The sequence below is a fragment of the Cyanistes caeruleus genome, chromosome 8 (assembly GCF_971803275.1).
Source record: "Cyanistes caeruleus chromosome 8, bCyaCae1.hap1.1, whole genome shotgun sequence".
NCBI lineage: Eukaryota > Metazoa > Chordata > Aves > Passeriformes > Paridae > Cyanistes > Cyanistes caeruleus.
Window position 1 is genome coordinate 5,462,399 of NC_141708.1, and position 12,696 is coordinate 5,475,094.

The window sequence follows — 12,696 nt, forward strand, 5'->3', positions numbered from 1 at the left end:
CAGCTCGTGGGGATTTGGGGGCTCGGAGTAAGAGCCGGGATAGGGAAAGGTCGCAGCTGCTCGTTCCTCAAATGCAGCGAGCTTGGCGACCTTTCTGGGCAAGAAATGCAGCTCCAAAATCCCTCTGCTTTCCGGGCAAGAAATGCAGCTCCAAAATCCCTCTGCTTTCCGGGCAAGAAATGCAGCTCCAAAATCCCTCTGCTTTCTCTGGGCAAGAAATGCAGCTCCAAAATCCCTCTGCTTTCTCTGGGCAAGAAATGCAGCTCCAAAATCCCTCTGCTTTCTGTGGGCAAGAAATGCAGCTCCAAAATCCCTCTGCTTTCTGGGCAAGAAATGCAGCTCCAAAAGCCCTCTGCTTTCTGTGGGCAAGAAATGCAGCTCCAAAAGCCCTCTGCTTTCTGGGCAAGAAATGCAGCTCCAAAAGCCCTCTGCTTTCTGTGGGCAAGAAATGCAGCTCCAAAAGCCCTCTGCAGAGATGCTGGAGTGGCTCTGTTTGTCAGAAAAGGCAGCTGCTGTCGCTCTGATCGAAACTTGGGGGGCTCCCCGTGCAAAAGATGAGAATTGCTTTGGAAGGCGGCATTACAGAGCAGAGAACTCCCTGCGATATGAAACTGCAGAAGGACCAGCAGCTGTCCCTTCCATGGGCGCCCTGACCCTTGTTCCTGCCGCTCTCCAGCTTTTCCAGAGCTCTTTGTGTGCCCAGAATCCAGCCTGGAGCCTGCCTGCACCCCTGTGCTGCTCTCGGGCTCTTGTTTGGCTCTCCCAAAACCCTGCGAGCCAGCAGGAAGGGCTGGCTGAGAGGAGCTGTGGGGTCAGGGCTGGGAGTGGGGATTAGCTCTGGGCGAGCACCAAACCTGCTCTCAGGGGGGTGTCCAGACACGGGGAATTCTTTGCCAGACAAACTTCAAGCAGAATCTGTCGGTCTGAGCCCTTGCTGGAGCGTGGCAGCCCCTCAGTGCATGTTTTCCCTGGGGAACCCCAGGTGCTGCCTGCCCAGACCCCTCAGCACAGGGGGGATTGTGGTGCTCAGTGGGTCTTGGACAGGGGGACGTGCCAGGCTGTGCTTCAGCTGGCAGGAGCTGAGCTCAAGCTGTATCAGCATCAACAAATGTGGTTTTCATCAGGCCTATCTCACTGGGTTAGACAGATTTCAAGTGGTTTTCCATGTCGTGACTAAGATGGGGTAGGAACTTGAAATACTTCACTCAGGCTAGCAATTGCAGCACTGAGGCTCTCCCAGGGTTACCAAAAAATACACTGACTTGGTGATAAATTGAAACTTTTCAGTTTCTTTCTCAAGCTGCAGTCCAGAGGAACAGCTGAACATAAATTTTTCTTAGTTCCTGTTCTGTATTTACTGATTTCATAATTTTTCCATGGTTTGAGTACTAGGTTAGACATTTTTACACCCCTGCACTACACACATCTAAAACATATCTTTTTAGCATCCCTAAAGTGCCACAGAGATGGATCTGGCTGCAAAGAGCACATGGCAGAAGCTCATGCCCCTCTTAATCTGTGAAGAGATGCCAAACAAAATGAGACCCAAACGATGAAGGAGAACACTGCTAAGATATGACTGAGAACCTCGGTACGTGGTGAGACCTCAGGGGCAGAGTTTTGATGCAAGTCATTCCCTGAATGGATGGGAAACCCATCTCTGATGCTTTTCTTGCAGGGTTCAAGCAGCCACTCTTAAAAGCTGTTCTCAACATCCTGACCAGGCTGCTTGGAGAATTCCCAGGCCCAGGGAAGACCTGTGGGATTAAAATTTCAGTGTAACCCTGTAATGAAGTTAATTTGGCTCACAGAACTCTACTTCTGATTGCTGCTCACTCCACATCTTGGACACCATTTCTCGTTAAGGAAGTATGAAATTACCAGGTTTTTTTTAAAGCAAATCTTTTATCCTGAAGCCAGGAGGGTACGAGCTGTGTGTTTCATCCTTTCATTCATTTTCCCCACCCACTTCCTTTTCTACTGTAGAGAAATAAGTGAACTCTTTGTGATCTCTGCTTTCAGGAGGATTCATCGCCCAAGCTGCTCCGTGGATTATCAGTGACTTCCCAGCTAACAGATGGCTGGAAGTGACAGCAGTGCTGCAAGGAATTAAGGAAATTATTTCCATCTCGGGGCTGGTCTCATTCACTACATTATGCAGCTTTTAAGCATTTTCCATCCACTCAGATGAATATTTGTGTATCATTTACGGAACGCGAACAGAATCTCTCTGAAGCAAAATTTCCAGTCTCAAGGCGAGTTGTTGTTTTTGGAGTCATCACTGGGGCTTGGGCAGAGGCTTGAGAGAAATCATGTCCTCTGTAGTTGGGCCAATAGTACTGTAAACTTAAAGATGATCTGTCTTTTTCTGAGCTCAAGATTAGGCAATGAACCAGCCTCTCACTGAGCCAGTAGCAGCAGTCAGAAAACTACTGAGTGTGGCAAATTTTTTTTTTTTATAATTGTTTGTGTTTGTTATTTTGAATCTTTGCTCTGGTTGGCTAAAAATTCCCTTTCGTGTGCAAACGTGGAATATTCTTCTTTGAGAGGAGAGCTGCCAAAACCTGAATCAGTCTTTTTTCTCTTCTTCTTTCATTTTTGAAAAAGAGAGGCTACAAGTTAGGAAAACAGAACTGGGAAGTGCTGAGCCTTTTCAGGGCTCAGCATTTTCAAAGAGGGATGCCCAAGGATGCAACTGACCCCCAGAGAGGTGGGAGTGGGTGGAAAGGGAAAGCTGCAGGGCTGGGAACTTCCAAAGGTAGATTCTGTTCGAGGTTACAGTGCTGAGGGTCAGCTGTCCTTGTGTACACAACTGATGTCCCAACAGAGCTCTCAAACTGCACAGAAAAAGAAGGGGGAAAATCAGTTTACATTTTTTTTATTTATCAGTTTTAAAATGTCTTCATGATGTGCTAAATAAAACTGAGAAAGGCATAGTAGTGACCAAAGTGACACAGACCAAGAAAAAGTCTAAAAAAAAGTCTGCATTCAGCCAAGTTCCAGTTTTGATCTTATGTGAAATGACTGATGGGACCAAGAGAGAGCAGGGGAGCTGTAGCTATACCCTGAAAACCATTATTTACCTCACTGTTGTTTCCTAATTTGCCTCTGGGTGGGTGCAGCTGGGAACTAAAATCTCCAAAATCATGATATGGGTATGTCCTGACAACTTTAATTTTATTTATGTGGCAGCAATTTTCTATTAAGCAGCATTTTGCTTCAAGGCACGTCCTGCCTCACCAAGATGGGAGATTTATGAGCATCTGGACTAGAGAAGAACGAAGCACCCACTTCCCAGAGGATGTGCAGACATCACACCCACCCTCTCCTTGGTCTTTGTGGTCTCCACCCCTCTCCTCCACCCTTCCATTTTGCACAGGCATAACCTAAACCAGGATTATTACTTCCCCTCCCCCTTCATATTCTCCTTTATAGCTTATAAATACAATGGGCAGGAGTGGTTGTACCTCTGGACCACAAACCCTCCTGAATACATTATAAAAACCACCAAATTTCAACATGGGGAAAAAGACAGCAATAGAAAAGAGAAGTAATTGTTACTGAGCTGAAAAAAGGAAAATCACAGCTCACAGTGTGGTGAGCATCACTGTTTTCCACATCACCTGTTCCATGATTATTTTTCCCCCCTAACACTGGGCTGTCCTACACAGTTCTGGTGCACCTCTGCTTTAAAAACAATGAGAAACGTTTTGCTTGGGAGTATTTTTTTGGTTTTATTTTTTTGCCAAGCTAAGGTTTCAGTTTGCTGCTGCAGCTGTGCTGGTGTGGATGGAGCTGAGGCAGAAGCTCCTCTGGCTGCAGCTTGCAGTGAATCCTTTCTGGGAGCCTGGAGGTGCCACAGGTTGGCACTGCCCTGCCTCATTTGGCTCTGGAAGATTTGCAAACACGAGTTCCACCGAGGCTGCAACCCCACTTTTTATTTCTACAGATAACAGCAGTAGTTTAAATGTGATTTAATCAGGTGACAGCTTTTGCATCTGTTGCAGGTTCATTGAATTAACACCATTTAATAGATTTGCTTTTTGGGGACCTGTCTCAGATTCCTGTTTGAACTGACAGAAGCCAGAGATACAACCTCCACCATGACATTAATGCTGGGATTTTCAGAGGCTTAAACAGCGCCTAAAATTGCAGCAGTAACATTTTGCTAAATGTTCTCCTTGCCCTGCTGCAGGATGGAGCTCTGGTGGACAGGGACCTTTGGAGTGGGGCCAGAGGAGGCTGCAGAGATGGTCAGGGGCTGGATCAGCTCTGCTGTGAGGAAAGGCTGGGGGGACTGGGGGTGCGAGTCCAGAAGAGGAGACTCCAGGGATGCCTTAGAGCCTCTTTCGGCACCTAAAGGGGCTCCAGGAGAGCTGGAGAGGGACTTTGGACAAGGGACAGGATGAGGGGGGATGGCTTCCACTGCCAGAGGGCAGGGATGGATGGGATATTGGGAAGGAATTCTTCCCTGGGAGGGTGGGGAGGCTCTGCTGCCGATGAGTTCCGTGTGAGTGGGACACGGCAGAGCTGGGACCCCAAATCCCCACGGCATCCCCGGGACCCCAAATCCCCACGGCATCCCCGGGACCCCAAATCCCCATGGCAACCCCAAATCCCCATGGCATCCCCGGGACCCCAAATCCCCATGGCAACCCCGGGACCCCCGGCCCGTGCGAGGCCCCGAAGCACCGGCAGAGGGCGCGCTGAGGCCGCGCGGGGTTAAAGCGGATTTTGGGGACGGATTTTGGGGTTTAGGGGTCCCTGTGCGTTGTTTGGGGCTTAGGGAATCTCAGTGTTTTATTTGGGGTTTAGGGGTCTGAGTTTTATTAGGGGATTAGGGATCTCTGTGTTTTATTTGGGGTTTAGGGGTCTGAGTTTTATTAGGGGATTAGGGATCTCTGTGTTTTATTTGGGGTTTAGGGACACCTCCCATTATCCCAGGCTGCTCCAAGCCCCATCCAGCCTGGCCTTGGCCACTTCCAGGGATCCAGGAACAGCCACAGCTTCTCTGGGCACCCTGTGCCAGAGCCATAACTCCCAGAGAAAGCAAACAAAACCCATTCCTTCCTTCCCAGGAGGAGAGAGTTGTGGTGGCAGAGACCCAGATATGACATTTTTTGTGGCCACCAAGGCAGCGGTCCCAGTGAAAATTACCTGGACTTTCTAATGGTCCTCATCACCCCGATTCTCTGCCTGTGGCATTCTTGGTGGCACTGAGAAGAGCTGATATCACGGGTGTGCTTTCCATTGACTTGCAAACAGTGTCCTGGGTACTGGAGGTTGCCCTGTATTATCTCAGCTCAGCTGGTCCCCAGCGAGCAGCACCTGCTGAGGGCAGAGGGACAGAAATGTGGTGCTCCTGAGCCTGCTGAGCCACCAGAACGAGCATGGGAAGCTCCCTTGCAGACACTCAGCTTCAGTGAGGCTCACCTGCAGTTTGCAGCTCAGCACAGGTACTGAACACAGACAAAACGAACGTGGAGTGAACCAGATAATTTCTGTACCTGACAAGCAGCCATGCTGTTTATGGCATTTAATTTGACTTTTGCCATATTTTTCCTGCGCCCTGGATGCTGGGCTGTGGATTTGCTAATGCGTCCCTGTGCTTTTGAAGCTGCCATGGGATGAAGGGTGGGGCACTTTGGGCTTCTGGAATGGCCACGCTGGCACTTTTCCTGGAGATGTGCAATGTGGTTGAAGTGCCCCAGAACTGCCCCAGGGCTCAGCAGGTGCAGGTGGGCTCATTCCTGACACGGACCAGCTGCAAGCAGAGACAAGGCCACCACCACAGCTCTCCCAGAGGGAACAGCACGTTCCCTGAGCTTTCAGCCACCAGGAAGCTCAGAACCCTGGACTGAAAAACAGGGAAAGAAACAAAAGCCCTGAGAGCCATGTTCAGGGGGATGCAGCGGCAAACTTCACAGCTGCTTTGTTCTGTGGCAAGAGGGGTCACACCTGCCTGCTCCACTGCTCACCTGAGAAGGTTTGCATGGGAGGATAGCTGAGTGTGAATCAGAGTATTCATCACAAACACCCGTGGCATTGCTCCCAACACAGCTTCACATGCACTGAGAAATGTGGGTCCTGTCCTCCTGTAGCTCTGCCCTTTCCCTCCCACAAGTGCAGGAATTACATTTTTTAATTCTTTTTCCATCTCTTCTTTAGCACCCACTTCCAATATTCTTCATCCTGCACTCCAGGCATTTAATCCTTTAATTTTTCTGTACTCCAATCTACAAATGATTTTAAAAAGAGTCAGAAGCAGTGAGAGATGTAACTGTGGCCAGACCTAGTCAGTGAGTGTTTGCTTCACGTCTCAAGCTGGTGATTATGACTAAAATCTCGCTATCTGGGCCATGAGCCTCTGGTGAAAATCCAATAGTAAACGTGCCACGTGAGGCAAGCGTTTGACATCTGCAAACGGGTGCCATCTGTTTCTCCTTTTAAGAGTATTAACTCTCTAAGAAAGGAAGATAGACGCATGAAACTTGGTCTGAGGTCAAAAGAATGTGAGTGAGATCAGGGATTTCTGATTGCAAAGTAAAATGGGGGAGAGATTCACCCCCTCCCCCCACACACAGCTCTTCTTGGCAAGAGGAGGGGAGGTAATTGCAAGTGACATGAAGTCACATCTCCAGATTTGGGGGAACTCGGGATGCACAGGCAATCATACAGCCCAGACTTCTTTTTAGGGCCAGACCAAGCCCTTTTTTAAAATGAGGAACTGAGTAACATCTGAAGACAAAATTTTGACTCAGCTTTTTGGAATTGTACTTCTGCTCACACCCCCAAGCCCTGGAACAGGGAGCAGGGCCCTGTTCCGTGCCAGGAACAGCTCATTGCTTCTCCTTTCACGACACACTGTGCTCCCGTGGTCAGCAGCAATGGGCTTGGTGAGCTCACTCTCATCTTTCCCACACTTCTGGGCTGTCAGAGGAACTTCAGGCTCCCCTGCAACCCTGCCTGGCTCTGGCTTATCAGGGATTTGGGACTGACTCCTCTGTCTCTATTCTTAGGTGTTAGAAGCCAGCACTTACCCCAGTTTCACAAAAACCCCTCACAGTTTAAAAGCTTTACATCACAACTGGTCCAGGGTGGCTGGCTGGAGGGAAGCCTGCTCTGTATTTAGCTCAGAGAGGATTTGCTGAGCTCTGGGTGTTGTAGCAGGACTGCTGCTGGCAGGCTCTGGACTGCTCCTAGCACAGGACAGCGTTCTGGAGCAGTGGCATCCCTTGAACAGCACTGAGGAAGAGATTTGCTGTGCAATTCACTTTGTTCTTGCTGCGAATGTTTGCCCTTGTTTCCTTATGCACTCAGTCTTACAGGAGAGCGTCCTTCTGGATTTTTACACAGGCTGTGCACATCCTGAGTGCCTTGAGGCATGAGGGGTCTGACTGTCCCCTAAAATATCCCAAAATCCTTTTTAAAAGAATCTGAAGGTTGGTAGATAAGGTGGGTAACTAGTGAAGCCTACACATTACTGAAAACTGTGTTTGCTTTCACTGGAGGATCACAGGATAATGCAAAGCTGTGGATTAAACAGGACAGAGAGTTTTGCTGAAGAGAGAACTGCCCTGACCCCACTGTATGCACTAATGACATGGCACAAGAAATAACACAAAAAAGAACAAAACTCCACCAGCTCCCGTTTCAGACAGAGCAGAACCAGAACCTCCCTTTAAAGCAGGAACACGGGGCTGTTTTTAACCAGCTCCACACACCATTGTGTGCAGCAGCCCTCGCACATCCATTGAGCACAGCGCGCAATTACAAGCCAAAAGCTGCTGGTGTCTCACTTGAACCAGGGAAAAACTTCCAGGGGACAACAGGGTTCTGATAATGAGAGGTTTTGGGATGAGGGTTTAAATGGAAAGAGGGAACTCTTTAGGTGTGGCCAGCCGTGTCTTGGCAGCTCTTTCACACAGCTCTCGTTTGCCAGGTGACAAATGTGGGCAGCAGTATGAGAACCTCGGGCTGTGACACAAAAGAATTCTCTGTCGCCAGTGAAAGCAGCTGGGCTGCTGCTGTCGCTGTGTTTTCTCTCGCCCTCGGCAGGGTAAGGCACGTTCTGCAGTGCAGATTGCTCTGGCTGAAGGCATTGAGACCCGGAGGCAGTGACCTGGGCTGGACAGACAAAACCCAGCTCCTGCTTGTCTGCAGGGAGTCACTGATCCAGCTCTGCCTGGAACATACCCCAGAGAGCTGTGGCTCAGGGAGTGCCTGAAAAAATTTAGCAGGATGGGTGATAATTTTTTTTTTTTTTTCCCCTGCCAAACAGGACAAGGAAAGCCTTTTAGAGGAAAAATTCCTTGCCAGGTAGTCTTTCTGATGCTTTAAAAATTTTTTCTCAGGTACTCCTAGCAAGGCCACATTGTATTTCTATAGGAAGGTACCATTATGTATACAACAGCCCTGCAAACAATCGGGGCTGCAGCAGGGATGACTCACTGTTCCATCACTGTGTGAGCATCGTGACATCTCTACATGCAAATTGTTACTGTCAGGCTCATATTTGAACTTGTGTGAGGCTCACACAGAGCTGTGGACACAGACCCTGACCCGTGAGGGCTGCTGGGGGTGCAGCTGCAATGGCCACTCACACAGGAGAGTTTTGTTCTCTGCCTGAGAATTGTTTCACCCCCAAATGAAAAATTAGCAGAGCAGATAAATAAAGGAGTGTTGCACCTTTGCAGCTGGACAGTGAAGGGCTGGGTGGAAGTGTTTCTGTGGGCTCCTGCCCCACTCCTGACCTGCAGCCAGGGCGGTGTTGCTGTTGAGGGTCCTGCTGCCATCTGCCAGAGATCCTCAAGCAATAACCTGAATCCAGCTGATGGCCTCATGGATCACATCCAAAGCTCTTTAGCTCACAGTCAGGGCTCTGAATAGGTGCATGCAAATGTTTATGGATACCCTGGATTGATCTCTAGCTCATCCAGGGCACCCGCACATACTTCCATGAAGATATTCAGGGTGGGAAAACACTTTTGAATACCTCAAATAAGCGAGAAGCCTTGGAGGGCCTGGGGATTGCAAACCCCCTCTGTGTTCCTTCCACAAGCACCAGTGAGCACAGTAATTACTCCGTGGTGTGTGATGGAGAGGAGGCAGCTCACCCCTCAGTGCCAAAGCTCTGCATGCAGCCTGGGGCAGTGAATGGAGGTGCTGCCCTCCCAGTGACAGGAGCTGTCCCCTGCCCCTGGGGACAACAAGGAGCCCTTGTGATGTGCCAACTGTTGCAACTACACACATTTATCTGTCTCCAGCAGATGATACCACCAACATATCTCCAAATCAAAACCGTGGAGCTGCTTTCCTGGCTGCCCTTCCTCTGTGGTGCGTGGGTTGTGAGCTGTTCAGGGCAGCTTTGGCTTCTTGCTGGGAACATTTGCTCGGCTTTGGCTGAAAGGAATCCTGCTGCTTCCACCATCTCTTGCCAAACTTGCACTGGTGCTGGGCTGTTTGAAGGCAGAGCATCCCTCTCCTGACACAAACAGCCAGGCAGTTTGGATCTCCCCAGGTCTCCAGGGCTATAGCCCATCTCCAGCCACACTGAGGAAGCCAAGGAGCATAAGATTTCTTCAGAGGAATTTTTTATTGCAGCTTCCTACACTGTCCTTCCTCAACTCTTTGTTCATTGTGTTGACTTAATTCACCTTTGGCCTTGCAGAGCTAAAGCCCTGAGTGTTTTGGTGTCAGGGATCCCTGGTCAGTCACAAGGGCAGTGATCTGCCTGCTCCAAATAGGCTGAGTGACGAGTCCTGCGTGTGGCTCTTGATCTTCTCTAATTGCTGAGCGTCAGCAGCCACACTGGGCTGTCTGAGATGACGGGGGGAGACTCTGTAATCCCTGCAAATTCTCCTCTCACCTGAACCTTTTGCGTTCTTGGTTCAGATTTGCCGACCTTCTGTGAAGAGCTTTCAGAGGATAAAAGCAGCATTAATGGTTTGAGGGTCTCAGACCTCAGCAAAGGCATCTGCTGCCTGTGATACTGCTGGGAGCTGCTGGTGCTGTGTCTCAGTGCTCAGCAATGCAGGGTGTACCCTGGGACCAGATTATGCATTAGAGGAGACCTGGGAGAGAGAGTTATTCTGGAATACACACTGCTTCCAAACTCCTCTGGGTCCTGCTGCAATGGAAGGGCCTGCCTCCACGCTGTGCCTGAGAACTTGCTACATAAAACACTGCAAAGGGCTCAGTATCGCTGAAAATCCACCTGAGCTGGGAAAAGCCCCCCTCTCCAGGAGCTGCAGTTGCTCTCGTAGGATTGTGAAACAAGAGTGGTCAAACAGCGTCAGCAAGTGTGGCCTGCCCATCATCCCAGAATACCCAGGCTTCCAGGACGTCAAGGTTTGTATGCCAAAACTCTCCTTGCAATGTATGGTGTCTGCTACCTATTCTTCTGCAGGATGAATAGTTCCCTTATGTTCTGAAAAGCTGACGTTTGATATGATAATAAAGTCTGAGCTGTGGTTGGGTGTAGAAAAACTTAACTTGAAAGGCTTTTATTCTGCTGCATTTTAAAAGCTGATTTTTTTTTAGGTTTATTTTGTTTTTAAACCATTTTAAAAAGTTTGAGTTAGGAAGGCTGCTTTGGTCAGATTTAAGAGTTCAATTACCTAACTTATTCCAAAAGTACAACCACTCTAGGCAGGGACATCAGATTTGCTGGGTCCCCTCCAGAATGAAGTGTGATGGAATAGTGGGAGATCAAAACCTTGATTGCTTTTCAGTTTACATGGCATGTCCAACCCACTATTCCTCATTTGAGCTCAATGTTGTTCATTCATTACGAGCAGGCAGCGTGCCAGGGGCTGATGATGGAGTGCCCTACTGAGACATTGCTGGGCTCTCAAACCAGATTTGTGGCTGGACCCTTAGCGAGGATCTAGACTTAATTACAGATTGTCAAAAACTGCATGAGTGATGGGGTTTGGGTTTTTTTTTTTAATACCAAAGGCATTGTCAGGCGTAATAAATGATTGTAAAATGTTCCACGACCCCGTTGTGGCTGTCATCTACATACAGTATAGTCTTTCTTTTTATTGATTAGAAACAGTAATATAATATAAAACAGCTCTTCTCTCAAACCAAACTGCTAAGGTTTTGAGAGAAAAAGCCTGGCCAAACTTGCTGTACAGAAACCAGCTGTTGCTCCTGGTAGCTTGAGACAGGCCAGGGTGTCCTGGAGTGACAAGGAGGTGAAAAAAGTGGGAATGGCAGAGCAGGGACTTTGAAAACCCTGAGGACATTAAACTGTGCAAAGGCAACTTTTTACATGGTGAGTTTCTGCCAAAATTGTATCTCCCAGTCAACAAAAGGACTCATCACATGGATGTTCCCCTGAAATCAACTTGAAGGTGCCCAAGTGTATCAGTGGGGGCCGGACCAGATCTTTCTGTACTGTTTAAATAATTTGAGTATTAATTTGGCTGGTTAGAAAGGAGAGAGGCATTCTGCAATGAGAAAGGAGGAGAAAAAAATATGCATATCCATGGTGATGATAATAATAATAATAATAAACTGCATAGTTTTAAGATGTAGAAATATATTGAATGTAAAAATTGCTATTCTTGGAAAAATACACTGAATTCAGCATTTACCTGGGATTCAAGAAAGGGGTGGTGGGGGGGGGGGGAATGAATCTCTTAGAAGTAGGATCAAGTTTTGCCTTGGGAAACTGCAGCTACAAGCTAATGGGATTTGAAAAAGATAAACCTAAAGTTCTGTTAATACAGACAAGTGAGAAATTGTTTTAAAAAGTTAGATTTTCACAGAGGCAACACAAAATTGTGGCAGTACATCACAGTCTGGAGTTAAAAATTCTCAGCATCAATCTCTCAGCCCACTGGATTTCTGTTCCAGAGAGGGATTGGTACCAAACTGCTTGGTTTTCAGGCAATTTGGATTAAGAATCTCAAACACTGTCTAACAGCTGTTTATTGTATGGAACCTTATGCCTTAGATTCTATTGCTATTGAAGCCAACAGATTTTAATTCAGATTTCCTTCTTCCTTTCTGCCCCCAACCCTTCCTCTCCCTTCCCCTCTATTTAAAACAGTTATCAAAAAGTTATTTGGGAAATCCTGCCTTCAACCAAATTTTCCAGGATCTGGAAAGAGGGAAGAACTCCTCACAACAAGTCAGTAATTTCCCAAGGAGAGGCTCCTTAGCCCATTGCCTAGGGGGCTCCTCGGGGGGCTGCTTGAAATGCCACCAGCCCACCAGCCCTGGCTTCCAGGACAAACCTTTGCAGGAGTATTTCAACGAGAGGCTGATGGAGCTGGGGAACCACCAGAGGTCCACCGGGAAGACAAAGGGGTTTGCAGAGAAGAGCCAGAGCCCGTTCCTCAGGGGGTCCCAGCGCAGGAGCAGCTGCAGCGCCCTGCTGCTGGTGAGCCACGGCCAGGAGCACCAGGAGCCCTGCAGCTCAGCAAACCAGCACAGCAAGGCAGGCAGCGAGTGCCAGGCTCAAAAGGAAATCCAGAGAGTCCTAAAGCTCTACACTGGTGACTCCTTGGACCTTCTGACAATGCACATCGCTGCTCCTCTGGAAGCATTTGTGCGAAAGAAGTGATTCTGGAGCTGGTGGGAGATTTTCGTGCCGTGCTAGAACCCAGGAAGGGTTGTTCCTGTTCAGCACCATTCTGATTTCAGCTCATATATATCAGTCCCCTCTGATGCAGAAAGGTGCTT

At 48.5% G+C, this 12,696-nt stretch overlaps 1 protein-coding gene across 1 annotated transcript; it reads left to right on the plus strand.

The window, feature by feature from the left end:
• Positions 1 to 10,134: 10,134 nt before the first annotated feature.
• Positions 10,135 to 12,577, plus strand: LOC147651842 (uncharacterized). Its single transcript, XM_086899060.1, has 2 exons — positions 10,135 to 10,350; positions 12,062 to 12,577. The coding sequence occupies exons 1-2, from the start codon at positions 10,135 to 10,137 to the stop codon at positions 12,575 to 12,577; spliced, it is 732 nt and encodes a 243-aa protein (XP_086755186.1).
• The last annotated feature ends 119 nt before the right edge of the window (positions 12,578 to 12,696 follow it).